This window comes from Mytilus edulis, chromosome 2 (assembly GCF_963676685.1).
Source record: "Mytilus edulis chromosome 2, xbMytEdul2.2, whole genome shotgun sequence".
Lineage (NCBI taxonomy): Eukaryota > Metazoa > Mollusca > Bivalvia > Mytilida > Mytilidae > Mytilus > Mytilus edulis.
Window position 1 is genome coordinate 19,592,379 of NC_092345.1, and position 17,204 is coordinate 19,609,582.

The following is a 17,204-nucleotide window of genomic DNA, read 5'->3' on the forward strand; positions in this document are numbered from 1 at the left end:
CATAGCCCTACATTTAATAGTAAAAGAAGAAAAATACTTTATCCTATACATTAAAATTGACAATGGAAATAGTAAATGTGTCAAAGAGCCAACAACCCGACCATAGAACAGACAACAGCAGAAGGTCACCAATAGGTCTTCAATGCAGCGAGAAATTCCAGCACCTGGAGGCGTCCTTCAGCTGGCCCCTAAACAAATATATATACCAGTTCAGTGATAATGAACGCCATACTAAACTCCAAATTATACACAAGAAACTAAAATTAAAAATAATACAAGACTAACAAAGGCCATTGACTGCATTCAGGTTACTTAATAAAGTTATTTAAAAAAACAAATACTATATGACATGCATGATGTTCAAACAATATATAAAAAAATAAAAAATGACAATATGAATGGGTTTTTTTTGTTCATAAAAAAGACTTATATATTTGATGTTAACAGTAAGATTAAAACTATTTTTTGCTAGGGGGTTGAAGTTTCTCAGTGACAACTTTGGTGGAGTTATCCAGGAAATGAATCTTAGAGATGAAGATAAGGAGCTGTTGGCCCTAATAAACAGGGAATTACAAACATACATTGATAACATGGAACAGGCAATGTAAGTTCCAACTATATACAAGTCAAATTCTGAGGACCTGTAGGTTATTACATCAGTTTTTAAATGGTCAGATATTTTATCTTACAAACTGTCAGCAAAGCACAGTTGGTTAACAATTAATGTTAGCAGTGCAAATGCAAATTGGAAAATGTGTTCATTTTTTTTTACCAAAAAAAGAGGGAAAAAAAGCTCTTTCAATAAAAACCTAAAACTTTGAGAGAAATACTTTAAGATAAAATGTGTTGTCAAATTAAAACATCCTGCTTATGATTTTACATTTGGAGAAACTAACAAATCAGAATTGAAAAGTCATAGTTGCAGTCCTGTATTTTAGATTGAGAGACTCCATACGTAACATAATGAGCATATCCAGATTAGGGAACCAGTTTATGCAGTCTAACAAACCATGGGTCTTAGTTAAAGGAAGCGCAGACGACAAGTAAGTTATTTACATGTGTCTACATGTTATTATTATCTAGCTAATAAACGAGAAGTTGTATAATTTGGAAATTTTTAGATGGATTAATGTGGAAATGGACGGTAACTTGCTTTTGATTGTTATGTGTTATTTGTATTGGTTTTACAACCAAAGATGACAAAATTGATAAAATATGTTAATACTGCAATAACTATTACTTTATATAAAGAGGTTACTGTTACATATAGATAAAAAATTGAGAATGGAAATGGAGAATGTGTCAAAGAGACAACAACCAGACCAAAGAGCAGAAAACAGTGGAAGGCCACCAATGGGTCTTTAACACCGTGAGAAAAATTCTGCGTACTTCAGCTGGCCCCTAAACAAAAATTTGTACCAGTTCAGTAGTAATGGACGTCATACTAAACTCTGAAATATATAAATGAACTAGCTATGTTACCTAATCCACCTTTAAGTTGTATACTCTTATCTTTAGGTCAAGGTCAGGAACAGTTGTTAGTTTAGCTGTCAACATTGCCAATCTTTTGTCTGTGTTACTACAACCCTATATGCCAGAGACAAGTCAGACTATACAGACACAGTTAAACACCCCACCAGACTCTAATGTTGTGTATCGAGAATTTGTATGCCACCTGCTACCGGGACATAAAATAGGAAAGGTAAGAAACTTTCACCTTACTTTGATATATATGTAGAGAGTTTGTATGCCATCTGCCACTGGGACATAAAATAGGAAAGGTAAGGAACTTTCACCTTACTTTGATATATATGTAGAGAGTTTGTATGCCACCTGCCACCGGGACATAAAATAGGAAAGGTAAGAAACTTTCACCTTACTTTGATATATATGTAGAGAGTTTGTATGCCACCTGCCACCGGGACATAAAATAGGAAAGGTAAGAAACTTTCACCTTATTTTGATATATATGTAGAGAGTTTGTATGCCATCTGCCACTGGGACATAAAATAGGAAAGGTAAGAAACTTTCACCTTACTTTGATATATATATATAGAGAGTTTGTATGCCATCTGCCACTGGGACATAAAATAGGAAAGGTAAGAAACTTTCACCTTACTTAGATATATATGTAGAGAGATTGTATGCCGTCTGCCACTGGGACATAAAATAGGAAAGGTAAGAAACTTTCACCTTACTTTGATATATATATAGAGAGTTTGTATGCCGCCTGCCACTGGGACATAAAATAGGAAAGGTAAGAAACTTTCACCTTACTTTGATATATATGTAGAGAGATTGTATGCCGCCTGCCACTGGGACATAAAATAGGAAAGGTAAGAAACTTTCACCTTACTTTGATATATATATAGAGAGTTTGTATGCCACCTGCCACTGGGACATAAAATAGGAAAGGTAAGAAACTTTCACCTTACTTTGATATATATATAGAGAGTTTGTATGCCGCCTGCCACTGGGACATAAAATAGGAAAGGTAAGAAACTTTCACCTTACTTAGATATATATGTAGAGAGTTTGTATGCCGCCTGCCACCGGGACATAAAATAGGAAAGGTAAGAAACTTTCACCTTACTTTGATATATATATAGAGAGTTTGTATGCCGCCTGCCACTGGGACATAAAATAGGAAAGGTAAGAAACTTTCACCTTACTTTGATATATATGTAGAGAGTTTGTATGCCACCTGCCACCGGGACATAAAATAGGAAAGGTAAGAAACTTTCACCTTACTTTGATATATATGTAGAGAGTTTGTATGCCGCCTGCCACTGGGACATAAAATAGGAAAGGTAAGAAACTTTCACCTTACTTTGATATATATGTAGAGAGATTGTATGCCGCCTGCCACCGGGACATAAAATAGGAAAGGTAAGAAACTTTCACCTTACTTTGATATATATATAGAGAGTTTGTATGCCACCTGCCACTGGGACATAAAATAGGAAAGGTAAGAAACTTTCACCTTACTTTGATATATATGTAGAGAGTTTGTATGCCATCTGCCACTGGGACATAAAATAGGAAAGGTAAGAAACTTTCACCATACTTTGATATATATATAGAGAGTTTGTATGCCGCCTGCCACTGGGACATAAAATAGGAAAGGTAAGAAACTTTCACCTTACTTAGATATATATGTAGAGAGTTTGTATGCCGCCTGCCACCGGGACATAAAATAGGAAAGGTAAGAAACTTTCACCTTACTTTGATATATATGTAGGGAGTTTGTATGCCACCTGCCACCGGGACATAAAATAGGAAAGGTAAGAAACTATCACCTTACTTATATATAGATATAGGAAGATGGGGTATGAGTGCCAATGAGACAACTCTCCATCCAAGTAACAATTTATAAAAGTATATGTATATATTAAGTTGTAATGTCAGTTGTGGAGGACACGTCATTCAGCTGCTGTTGTGTTGATCTCAGTAACTTGTGAACAATGAGATCAAATGTAGATCTATTTGTACATAATTAGAGCATTTTTAAAAGTAGGTTATTTTATGCACCTACTCTAAGTCAGGAGCCTGTTGTTCAGTGGTTGTTGTTTGTTAGTGTGGTTTTATATAGATTAGACCATTGGTTTTCCTGTTTGAATTGTTTTACACTAGTCATTTAATCACTTGGATGGAGAGTTGTCTCATTGGCACGTGCACTCACAACACATCTTCTCATTTACTGTAGATTCATTACTATTCGTTGGGTATCAATTTTCGTGGATTTCTTGGGAACAGATAAACCATGAAATAAAATGTTCAACAAATAGCAAATTTTCTATAGTCTTGTATTCAGATTTCAGCAAAACCATGAAATTAAATATCCACAAATATGTAAGATTTCCTTAATCCACGAAAATTGGTACCTACGAAAATAAATGAATCCACAGTTATTGTAGTGTACTTTTGGAGTTCTCTTATCTCTCTAATCACTTTATGATGCCAAAATTTTGAATGACAAGTATTGGCAGTAGAACAAAGTTTTGTCACAAAACATAATTTTCCTGAGAATTCATTTAGGTATAAATTTTCATTCTTTTACAATTTACTGTTTATTTCAAATTGAGAATGGAAATAGGGAATATGTTAAAAAGACAACAACCCAACCAAAGAGCAGACAACAGCTGAAGGCCACCAATGGGTCTTCAACACAGCGTTATGCTATATTTCTTTATTGCGTTATCTACATAAATGAAAACATATTTTAGAAAAGGACATAGGTTGTGCCATGTTTTCTTGGGTCATATACAGTAAAACCTGACTAAACCGAACCCTTTCGGGACTTGAAATTTTGTTCAGTTTTGGCAGGTATTCGGTTACATCAGGTTCACAATGCATAAAATGTGATATGATTAGTCTTGATTAGAACAAGTTTGGATAGACAGGTTTACGGTTTATTCAGGGTTCAGTTTAATCAGGTTTCACTGTATATAATTTAGTATGAATCATGAAGTTTTTTTTTTTGCAGCCAAGTCCATTGTTCCAGAAAATAGAAGCTTGTAAAATAGAGGAATTTAAAAAGATGTTTGCTGGGCAGCCAGCACCTGAGACAAAGCCAAAAAGGGTATGTTTTCTTAGATATCTGTAGGTTGTGTCTGTGGTAAATGAGTGGGCATTATTTTGTCCTGAAAAAAAAAATTAACTGCACTCTTAAATTTTGTTACATTAAACAAAAATACTTTGATTAAATTTTGAGAAAATTATTCAACAGTACAGAATGGCATAACCCTCCAACATGACATCATTGTATGCAAGCATTGCTTAATCTACAAAATATGTAAAGAAAGCAGTAGCTTACAGTAATAATTTCCTTGAAATAACTTAATATAGAGATGTAGCTTCAAAGTGTATTTGTTAGACAGTGTTAAGTTAAGGTCAAAGGGAAATATTTGTACCAAGAGTACCAAGGGACGACCAACAACCTTTTTCAAGAATATACGTGCAGTTTGTTTATAAAGCAGAACATTGTCCCCAATTAAACATCAACAGTCTTTTCAAATTGCAAGAATTATGCTTGATAAATTGTATGGTTTTGCTATTTAAATATTTGGAAGAAATTCATTTGATGCAGTTTATAGAAAGGAGATTTGGAATGGAAATTTCATTGTGAAAAACAAAAACAATCAATTGAAAGAGACAGACATTTATAACAATCATAATTCATATCACCACCATCATAATTAACTTTTATTACACAAATGAGATTCTCATGTCTTCAAGAAACTAAGGAACTAAATTTGAAATCAAATCAAATTTAGTGACAAGTGTTTGTCAAACTGCTCTATATCCAAAGAAATTTTTCCGATAAAGTGTGTGGTTCAATTTTTTGTGAATTTTGATATTTTTGTCAAAGTGTCAGAGTAAATATTTTGTTAAAATTTTATTAAAATTTAACGAGTTAAAATAACTTTATTCAAGTGGTTTGGTACCACCTTAATAGTGGGGAAAATGATATTTTTACCTGAATAATTCTTTAAGTTGAAATTGAGGTTGTGATGGTTGTAGAGGGAGTTTACTTACGCCACTAATTTGAATACAACTTTAAAGAGCAGACAACACCTGCCTTGAACATTTTAGTAAAGTTCAAATGACCCAATTTGGAAATCATATAAAAGATCAAATCAATCCACTGTGAATACCATTTTAAAGATCAAAAGGCACCTTCTTAATTTCTTAAGATTCTGGACAGTTTGTTAGAACATTCGTACTGTGAATAAATGTGAATTAAATAAGATATGTTCAGTCCTTTATAGAGAGAAGATTTAGATTAAAAAATTTATTGTGAAAAACAAAAATAAATAATAGAATTTTACAAACATCTATAACATCCATATATCATACCTAGTTAAATTTCAAAAATGAAATTCTCATGTCTTGCAGAAACAAAAGGAACTGAATTTGAAAATACAAATTTCCAAATAAAGACATTTTGATTTGTTATTAATTCTATGAGTTGTGGGGCACAATCATCATAGATACCAGGATTAATTTTATTTGCCAAGGCCCTTATGCATAAAACAAGTTGAAGTTAAGATTTTGAGAATAGAATTAGTAGTTATACAGAAAATAGTAAACTGTTACATTTATAAAAAAATTAAAGCCTAGTGTAGATAGAGAATACAACTTTAAAGATCAGACAACACCTGCATTGGAAACTTTAGGAAAGGTCAATTTGAATACCCTTTTAAAGATTAAAAAAAATCTACATTGGCGAACATCTGGCCAAAAGGCCTAGTGAACTTTTTTCATCACTTCATCATCTTCTGTCGTCCAATTTTGTCTTCTGTTAACTTTTACAAAAACTCCCCTCTGAAACTACTTGGCCAATTGCAATCCTTCTGGAAATATGGTCATAATTAAGGGGTAAATTCAACAAAAAAATGCTAATATATGTTTATACCCGATTTACCTTTAGAAATTAGAAGCTTTCATATATCATTCATGAAAGAACAAATGTAGCCCTTTCTTTTGCAACAATGAAAACATAGGGTCATGAGGCATATTTCATTATTTGGGCCTTGTTTACAAACACTAGATCCACACTTAATTCCTTTACTAATCCCCTTTAATTCTCAACCCTGTAGTAATAAGAATTAGTACATTCAGCATTTTATTTCAATTTTTAACTCTAGTTTTGATTCATTTATCAAAAAATATTTTTGACAAACATTATCTACCAATCAGAAGAGCACAGAACTTCACTTATATACAGAAAGCTCTCAATTTTCACAGAATGAAATATCTTTCATTCACTAAACACAACTAATAACGGCGTCACACATCAGCGTAAAGCACCGACGTAAGCCAGGCGTGGTTAAAAACCATGTACGCTGCCAATGCACTAATAATTTTGAATGCATTCAACTTGTCAATCTCATCTGTATCATGTGCATAATAAGTTTTGAGCATGTTAAGGGTGTACCAGATGCATATATATGCCTTTATTGGGCATTCAAGTTACCTATGTTGGCGTATGTCTGGCGTTTGTTTAACGTAGATGAAATGCACGCTACAAAGGAAAACTTTCCCTTGAACATGTTTGCGACGCGTCCCTGTCGCTTTCGGCGTGTCTGGGACATGTAATTATGGGGTGTTTGGGTAGCACTCCACAGATAGGTGTGTAGTTTGGCATTTTTGATTTTTCAAATATGAGAGCTAGTGTTCAATAAAATAGATTTTTTGATAGCTAAGGATTAATATAGCCTTCATAGAGTGTTTATAGGAAAATAAACTCATCATAGATAGGAACATCAAGATTGTGTTATTTATGTATTATGCACTGTTTTCTGTATGACAGTCGTTATTTTTGAATCTATAAAGTTTCATTCCAACTTTCGTTGCAAGAACTTTGTGATTAAGTTGTACCAAAAAATGAAGCGAAAGACATTTAATTTTTATTCGATCAGTTAGTAGATAAATGTTTACAGTTTCGTAAAAGGTATCACTCAAGAACATTCAAATTCTACTTTAAACCAAATTGGGGAGGAATATGTGGAATTTTCATGCCCTTTTTTGCAATATTTTATGGTAAATAAATGCAGAATGTTGCCATGGATACACAGATAAGGAAGTATTTTTCCCATCTTAACGTTTGAAAAACTATGGAAGATATTGTTTACATGCATGTGCACATGTATGACACAAACAGTTGGGTAAGTGTATTAGAAAGTTAAAAAAAGAAGATTATCAAACATTTGGTGGTTCAATTTTAATTTAACTTTTAACTTTGGGGTGCTATATTGTTGTATCATGTACTATTCCTGAATTGACATGGTCTTGTAAATTGACGGACAAATATGCCAATGAAAATGCCAAAGCAAGTTTCGTTGAATGTCAAAACACGTTTTGACACGACAAGGGTGCATTTTGTACAATCAAGGAGCGCTGAAACTACGCCAGGAGTCTGTCAAAAACATGCCCCTCATACTTCCAAGTAAAAGTCGAACGATCTTGAGGCGTATACAACGTGCCTTAAACATGTCTCAAACTTATCTGTAGCGTTTTCAAACGTGCTTGTAGCGTATGTATTATGTGCGTGTAGCGTGTATATGCTTGACAAATGCTAGAGCTAGATGAAAATTTTTATGCTGCATAAAAATTTCCTGGAGTTATAGCATTCACCAAGCGTATACGTTTGCATTTCGACATACTTCAAACTTATGCAACATGTGTCTGATGATTGTTTAGCTTTCCTCTTGCGTGCACCTAACGTATATGGACTTAGTCAATTTTTTATGTACGTCTGTTGCACGTCTGTCTACACGCCAATGTGTGACGCTGGCATTAGTGGGGAAATGTCAGAATGTATTAAATGTTTTTAAGACCAATTTAAACAAACATGTTTGACTATTTTGAAGATGTTAGCACAGTTTTGTATTATATCCTCTTTAGGAATTTGGCTTTTCCCTAAATGTGCACTTTCCCTCCATGTCGAGTTCACTCCAAAAAAAAAAAACATGTTGCAGAAGAATATATATGCTGAATTATTTCACCTTCTATTGTCTCTTTCAGGGGGAGAAGACAGCTGTCTCTGGTCCTGTGAACACTGCAGAAGTACAAAGGTTAACAGATGAAGTTACTAAACAGGTAAATACCTATAAATTAAATTTCAAAGAGATGAAATAACTTTATTTCATAGACCAAAAATGAGCTAAAATTATTTTTTTTAATAAATTTCAAAACAAAAAGAATAAATGGAAATGTATAAGAATAATATTCAAGTGAGCAATAAAAGATTTGATGAATTCCATTGAAACTTTAATTTTGCTTTCAGGGTCTTGTTGTAAGAGATTTAAAATCTAAGAAAGCAGAAAAGTCTTTAATTGATTCTGAAGTGGCTAAATTACTGGATCTGAAAAAGAGTTTGGCAGCTGTCTCTGTTCCAGCTTCCAATGGTCCTGGGAACAATGCAGAAGTAGAGAGGTTAACAGATGAAGTTACTAAACAGGTAAAACTTCCACACTGAATTCTGATAGAATTTTGTTTTTGCAACATTTACTGAATTAACTTATTAAATCAATATCCCAGTTTTATCAATTTTTCAAAAATAAAAATAATGAAAGGACACAAAAATATCTAGGTATATATTTACACTACTTAGATCATTGTCAAAAGACTTGTAAAGTGTTGCTTTATATAATTATATGGTTTTGGTTAAATAGATGAAACTGATATTCTATGGAAGCATATCCTTGAGGAATAGAGGTAATAAACAGAATACATTTTTTTGGGGTCATATTTCACTAAAATACCAAATCACAAAGTATTCTGTTGATATTTTATAAAGTCATTGACTTATTGTATTTGTGTTCTAAAAAAAACCAGTAGAACATAAACTTTAGCTGTTAATTACTAAGGATTAATGAAAGATTGTATATCATTCACCTCACTTATGAGTTGTAGAAATTAAGCTGTTTTATTCATATTTACTTTTATATAAAATAATGAGTATGAATAAGCCTGATAAATTTTTTGGTGGTATTTTATGCATTGGTATACTGAATTGATCAGTTATTGTGTGTTAATTATCTTGATCAAAACTTGTTTGTGGTATTTTAAACCAAGGAGGTTATATGAGAAGGAGAGAGAACAAAAGACGATAATTACACATAAAATGTTACCGACTTTTCTGTGAGTGGGTGCTAATTAGTTGAGATTGACTCTGTCACAGAGGGAGATGTTGTCCTAATTACATACCCGAGTAAGAATGGAAACTGACCGGGTATACAATTATTGACATGCTGATAAGATTTTTTGTGATATTTTTTTTTTAGTTATTAAAAATTAAAATTGTATGTTAAAAGTAAACTCGTTACCAATAGAAATGAAATGAATATCTGTCTCATTGCCGTCAATATTGATATCAACAGAAGGCACTTTTCCATTGTTCCCGATAAATTGCTCTATGTTTCAATTGCAAATATTCCTTCCGGTCGTTACCGGTCACCGTAACTAAAGTTCTTTGCATATTCGTATATTTTCTATGATTAGTACCTGCCAATTCTCATCAACAGAAATTGAAAGGTGAAGCCAAAATCTTTCTTTAAAGCAATGTAGTGTTGAATAAAAATCGCACACTAACTTTCCTTTAAACCCTCATAACTTTGTCATTTCTTTATCTTTTTTCACGGTAGACAGACAATTGATTTTGAAATTGCGCGTCCGATCTTTTTCCATATCATAAACACCTATACACTGCATTGTTACAAAAAATACACCTTAACTTTAATGACTAGTCACTGATAACAATCACGTGACATATGCAATTTATCTATTAGCCCGAACTGCTCACGGTAACAGCCCGGTACATCAAAGGGCCATGTCAAGTGGGTGATAAACATGTTGGTTTCTTTATGTTTTTATCATTTTTCTCTGATCGAACTGCTATCCTGGGGATGCTAATTTTGTATCAAGCAGAGTGTTCACTCTCCTTCTCATATAGAATCTGGAGAAACAGAACAAAACATATCATTGATACATCTAAACAGAAATATTATAATGATATGATAAAAGACTCAAAAGATTCTTAAACACTATGGAAATGTATTCACAGCCTAAATCCATCTAATCCATCAAAACCACATGAACTTATTACAACTGGAGACCATAAAACAACCGATCATAAAGAAATTGATAATACGTTCAATAATTATTTCACCTCATGTGTTGAAAAATTAAGGTATAGTAGGGCACCAAGCAACTCAAATTTTAATACTCTGACAAACTATGTACAAATGAAATCCTTGAAAAAAAAAGGCATAATAAATTCATCATTCCTCCAGTAAAAGTTTCAGAACTATTTGCTGAAATAACTAAACTAGATGTTAAGACATCTTCTGGTTCTGACAATATAGGTCCAAAGATTTTAAAACTTAGTGCTCCTTTCATAGCATCTTCCTTAACATACATTTTTAATCGAATGATTGATACTGGTATTTATCCATCTCTTTTAAAAAATGCCAAAGTAGCTCCAATTTTCAAATCTGGTGAAAAAAATGTAGCTAGCAATTACAGACCAATATCTGTTTTGCCAACATTATCAAAATTAATTGAGAGACATGTATCTAAACAACTATAAATATTTGACAAAGTTTGATATATATTTTACACCTTTCCCAGTCTGGTTTTAGACCCAACCATTCATGTCAAACTGGCCTCATTAATATTATTGATAAATGGCTACACGAAATGAATAATGGAAATATCAATTTGGCAGTCCTCTTGGATTTTAAGAAAGCTTTTGATGTTGTTGATCATGAAATTCTATGTAAAAAACTTCTAATTTATGGCTTCCATGAAGATACTGTTGATTTTTTAAAATCATATTTGAGTGAAAGAACACAGCAAGTCTATATAAATAATCAGTTTTCTGATAAAAAGTTTATAAATTTTGGTGTTCCACAGGGCTCAATACTTGGTCCCATTTTGTTTGTTTTGTTCATAAACGACCTTCCATTACACATAAAAAACTGCCATACAGACTTGTATGCTGATGACACAACTATGCATACATCAGGCAAGACTATTGGTGATATGCAATTAAAAGTACACGATGATCTCCAATGTGTTGAAAAATGGTGTCATGAAAATAGCATGTTCATAAATTCGGATAAGACAAAATGTATGGTTATAGGTACAAGACAAAGGCTGCGTTTAAATCAAGCAGATCCAGTTCTAACTATTGAGAATAATATTCTTCAAAAATCATCAATTGAAAAACTTTTAGGTGTTAGAATTGACTCTTAATTTGTCCTGGACAGGCCATATTAATTACTTATGTTCATCAATTTCATCTAGAACTTTTTTACTCTCTAAAATCAAGAAATTTCTAAATATTGATCAAAGAAAATTATTTTATAATGGTTATATTCTCCCACTGATAGATTATTGTTGTATTATTTGGAGTGGTTGTGCTAAAAATGAGCTAGTCAGAATAATAAAATTGCAGAAAAGGACTGCAAGACTTATTGTACATGCTGATCCACTTTCATCATCAGCTCCACTGTTTAAACAGCTTGGATGGATGACAGTAGAGAACAGAATGTCATACCACAAATCAGTTTTGATGCATAAATGCCTTAAGAATGAAGCCCCTGTATATCTCACTGAAAAATTTTAAGAAATGCCAGAAATAAACCAATATTGTTTGAGAAAGGCCTCTTGCAAAAATTTACAAGTTCCAAAAGCCAAACAGAGCTTTATAAGAAATCTTTTATATATTCAGGATCTATTTTATGGAATAACTTACCAATATCCCTGAAAAATCAACCTCAAATACAATCTCATTCAGAAAAAACTTAAAAAATTACTTGATGGAAAATTAAGAAGCTGTGTGTTTTTTATATGCATAATAATTTTCACACACTTACTCAAACTTATGATATTGTTGATGCCAATACTAAACATGTCATATATGAATTTGAAACTTTTACCTGTTTTGAAAATTGTATATTTCATAACAATTTTTTATTTCATTATTCATGTATGTGTGTCTGTTTGATATTTTGTAATTGTTTGTTATATTTCTTTGTATTTCATGAGTTCCTCAGGAAAGATTAGCTTTATAGCTTACCGTGTAACCCTCTTTAAATAAAGAATTATTATTATTATTATTATTATTATTATTATTATTATCAAAACTTTCTGTGGTATTTCAAACATAGGGTATACTGAATTGATCAGTTTTTGTTTGTTAGTTATCTTTACCAAAACTTTCTGTGGTATTTCAAACATAGGGTATACTAAATTTTTCAGTTTATTTTTGTTAATTACATAGGCGGATCCAGGGGGGCCCGGGCCTCCCCTTTCGTGGGAAAAATTTGGTTGATTATATAGGGAATCATTGAAGCATGACTGGAGCCCCCCCCCCCCTTAGGTCAGTCAGCGGGCCCCCTCTTAGGAAAAGTTCTGGATCCGCCACTGAATTATCTTTACCATACTTTCTGTGGTATTTCAAACATAGGGTATACTAAATTGATCAGTTTTTGTTTGTTAATTATCTTGACCAAAACTTTCTGTGGTATTTCAAACATAGGGTATACTGAACTGATCACATATGTTTGTTAATTATCTTTACCAAAACTTTCTGTGGTATTTCAAACATAGGGTATACTGAATTTATAATTTTCTATGTATCAATTTTTATTTTAAACTATGCAAGAAAGAAATTGTTGTTTGTTCTTGCTAAATGTGTTCATAAGAACATACACTATAACTTATTCTCAAGTTAATGTGCACTTTCAATATGCATTGCTTGTTTATTGTTAAAGCATGTAAATGTATCATGTACAGGCTGTAAGGATAATATTCAAGTGAGCAATACAAGATAATAATAAGGCCTAAATTAATATATTGTTTGTTTCCCTGATCCCAACCCTGCCAAGCCAGGTGTGGGTAGGTAGGTAGGAAAATAATTTTATTTTTCCAAAAAGCTTGAACATTATTGGACGAGTGGCCAGCCTGATAATCCAAAATGAATAAAATAAATTTTGACTTGGTTTTGACAATAAAATTTTATGAGTAGCACCATTTTTGCAGGGTCAGTCGGGATTGGGGAAACAAACAATATTTTGTTTTAGGCCTAAATTTAATTGAAACTTAATTTTGCTTTCAGGGTCTTGTTGTAAGAGATCTAAAATCTAAAAAAGCAGAAAAGTCTCTGATTGATTCTGAAGTGGCTAAACTGCTGGATCTGAAAAAGAGGTTGGCAGCTGTCTCTGTTCCCGATTCCAATGGTCCTGTGAGCAATGCAGAAGTAGAGAGGTTAACAGATGATGTTACTAAACAGGTAAATATCTATTGTGGATTCAGTAATTTTGGCGTGGACCAATTTTTGTGGATTGAGGAAATGGGTATTTTTCTGGATATTTTATCTGGTGGTTTCGACAAAGTCTGCATAAATGTTTGAAACATATGTACCTTGCTGAACATTTCATGGTTAACATATACCCACAAACCCCCTCAATTGGTATCCCACAAATGATGACAAAGACTACATAAATGTCTAGAGAAAATATGTACCTGGTTGAAAAAATACCCACAAACCCAAAATAAGTTTAGGATATATTGTATTTGCCTTGTTTTGGTCAGCAGCTTGACAGTGATCAGTTGTAAAGTGTTAGCACTTTTCAGCTCTGTCTGACTTTTGCTTTGTATAATTTTATGGTTTCGGTAAAATAGATGGAACTGATATTCTATAGAAAGTAGGTGATAAACAGAATACGTTTCTAGTATTCATCATTGCCCTTTGCTTTTTTTGGGCGTCAAATTTCACTGAAATACCTAATCTCAATGTAGTCTGTTGATATTTTATAAAGGTATTTACTGATGTCATTGATATTCTAAAAACAGGGTGGGAGAACATAAACTTTAGCTGTTAATAAAGGATTAATGAAAGATTGTATATGTTTTACCCCACTCACGGTTCAAAGAAATAAAGATGCATTTTATGCCCCACCTACGATAGTAGAGTAGCATTATGTTTTCTGGTCTGTGCGTCTGTCCGTTCGTCCGTTCATCCGTCTGTCCGTTCGTCCTGCTTCAGGTTAAAGTTTTTGGTCAAGGTAGTTTTTGATGAAGTTGAAGTCCTATCAACTTGAAACTTAGTACACATGTTCCCTATGATATGATCTTTCTTATGCCAAATTAGAGTTTTTACCCCAATTTCATGGTCCACTGAACATAGAAAATTATAGTGTGAGTGGGGCATCCGTTGTACTTGGGACACATTCTTGTTTATATTTACTTAAAGGAGAAAATAATGAGAGTGAATAAGCGTGATCAATTTTTTTTGTGGTATTTTATGCATTGGTATACTGAATTGATCAGTTTTTGTGTAATTAAAATTACCTTGATCAAAACTTTCTGTGGTATTTTATACATAGGATATACTGAATTGATCTTTTTCTTGTAACATTTTATTTTCCTTTTAAACTATGTAAGAGGGGGGGGGGAGGGGGTGGTCAGAGGGGTCCTGAAACCCTGAAATCCGGGGCTTAAAATTATGAAATCCAGATGTCCCAAATTTTAAAGAAATTTAAATCCTGACATCCTGAAATTTGAAAAAAGAATTCCTTGTTCCCGAAAGGATCAATCCCGAAATCCGGGGCTTTAAAGCACCTGATCCCAACGTCCTGCCCCCCTCTCATTTAAGACAGAAATTGTTGCTTGTAATTGTTAAATGTGTACATAAGAACATATCTACATTTGTATAGCTGTATGAAAGAAACTTATTCTTAAGTAAATGTGTAATTTCATTGTCTTTTACATGGCTGGGTTATTGTCAAAGCCTGTAAATGTATCCTGGACATTTGATTTTTTGAATATATATGCCACTACTTAACAGTATGTATTTTTATGTGTAACTTTAAGCCACACCAAATTAATTCCTGGTTGTTTTGACTCCTACTGGTTCCTATTTTGATAAATTTCAAATCAAAATGAGTGAAAGGAATTTTAATCAAGTAAGCAGCAATATTTTTTGATATTTTTAATAAGTAAAGCAATGTAAGAATACTATTCATGTGAGCAATTAAAGATTTGATGAATTTAATGCAACTTTATTTTGATTTCAGGGTCTTGTTGTAAGAGATTTGAAATCTAAGAAAGCAGAAAAGTCTTTGATTGATTCTGAAGTTTCTAAATTACTGGATCTGAAAAAGAGGTTGGCATTGGCTGGAGGTCAAAACCCTCAAGAAGCTGCTGGTAGCGGAAAGAAGAAAGGAAAAAAGAAGTGACAGACAGATTTAAAGTGATTGATTTATTTATTGGAACATAAGCTATCAGTGAATAAAAATGGCAAAAAAATAAAATGTTTATCTTATTATGCCATACTTAATTATGCATTATGTTTTTTGGTCTGTGCATCAGTTCATTTCTTTTGTGCCTTTGTCTGTTTATGGTCCGTCTGTTCATCACAAAAGAAAATATCTGTGACAAGGGAAAAATCATTGTTGTATGATGTCAATAGTTCAAGAGGTGTACATTCTCTTGTCAAGCCTGTGCAGATTTCCAAATAAAAATAAGGTATATAGTAACCCCATAACAAATCTTCTTTTATCCTGATGACATTACTTTTGGTTGTCCGGATCCCTTATTGATGTTATCTTTTAATCACATTACAGAAGGTGCTTGACCAGCATATCATTTTACTCATTTTATAAATTAACCTCAAGATATGGTTTGTGTATGTTAATTAATTGCATCCATGAAGTCAGCATCTTTATCATAAAATTAATTACTTGTAAACTTAAATGGCTTTTCTGTTTGTATAAACAATACTTATATTACATATAAGTAAAATATTTATACAAACTTCAAGGTGTTTGTATTCTGCTATCTCATATTGTATTTTCTTATAGTGTTCTATTGTATTTTCTTGTAGACTCTTGTTATATATTTCTTGTAGTCTCATAGTGGAAATATTATTTCTGTAGTTTCAGTAGGAGGTTGTGTAATCTTTTGTTTGTGTAACTGTTGAGGGATCCTGATATAGCAAATCTCAATTAAAGTCAGCATGGCAATATGATAGCTAGCCCACATAAATGAGCATAAAAGACCAAATAACTGCTCCAAAACAAACTGCAAACAAGGCAAATATAAGGAGTTTCTGTGTGTAAACCAAAACATAGTCTCAGCAACTCATACTGGCTTAAGCAGAAAGACGGTTAGAATAAATAATAATATTTATTAAAAAATCATTTAATTTTGGCCCTTGAGAAACACTCAGCATACAAATGGAATTTTTGAGTTCCTGCCTTAGCAAGTCAGCTTGCAACCTTCAGTGTAAGGAAGAACCTGCCTGCCCGACAATGCGTCAGCCTGTGAATGTGAAGCGAGGGTTCTCCACTTAGGTGATGAGACTAGGCGTATCATCGGCAGCCAGGTAGTGCAAGGTCTGCCTGGGGGATAGCCCATGTACTAGTGAAGTAGCAGGGGTCTATCAAACTGGCACTAGAATAAATTTCATAAAATTTGTCCCCGAAAAGCTTGGGGATGAATGAAATTTAAGAAAAGACCAGTGATAAAATTCCATTAAGGTCCAAAAACTCGGATGAGTGCCCCCAAGGATTTAGGAGTTTTGATTTTTTCACCTTCAATGAAGTCATGAGAAAGAAAAAAAATAATGAAAATATATGTTTACATACTGACTCATAATAATGTTACTACATGTATTACTAATGGTGTTT

General features: G+C 32.8%; 1 protein-coding gene across 2 annotated transcripts in view; it reads left to right on the forward strand.

The window, feature by feature from the left end:
- The window catches only part of LOC139511661 (methionine--tRNA ligase, cytoplasmic-like), a 49,269-nt gene extending 33,442 nt beyond the window's left edge, over positions 1-15,827 (forward strand). Inside the window, exons 18-25 of one of the 2 annotated variants that reach the window (XM_071298647.1) lie at positions 473-604; positions 939-1,043; positions 1,519-1,702; positions 4,487-4,582; positions 8,530-8,604; positions 8,792-8,965; positions 13,631-13,804; positions 15,591-15,827. In XM_071298647.1, coding sequence (XP_071154748.1) covers positions 473-604; positions 939-1,043; positions 1,519-1,702; positions 4,487-4,582; positions 8,530-8,604; positions 8,792-8,965; positions 13,631-13,804; positions 15,591-15,752 — 1,102 coding nt within the window. In that variant the 3' untranslated portion in view covers positions 15,753-15,827. The remainder of the gene's footprint in view (positions 1-472; positions 605-938; positions 1,044-1,518; positions 1,703-4,486; positions 4,583-8,529; positions 8,605-8,791; positions 8,966-13,630; positions 13,805-15,590) is intronic. The other variant, XM_071298648.1, reaches the window with a different exon arrangement.
- Positions 15,828-17,204: the final 1,377 nt, after the last annotated feature.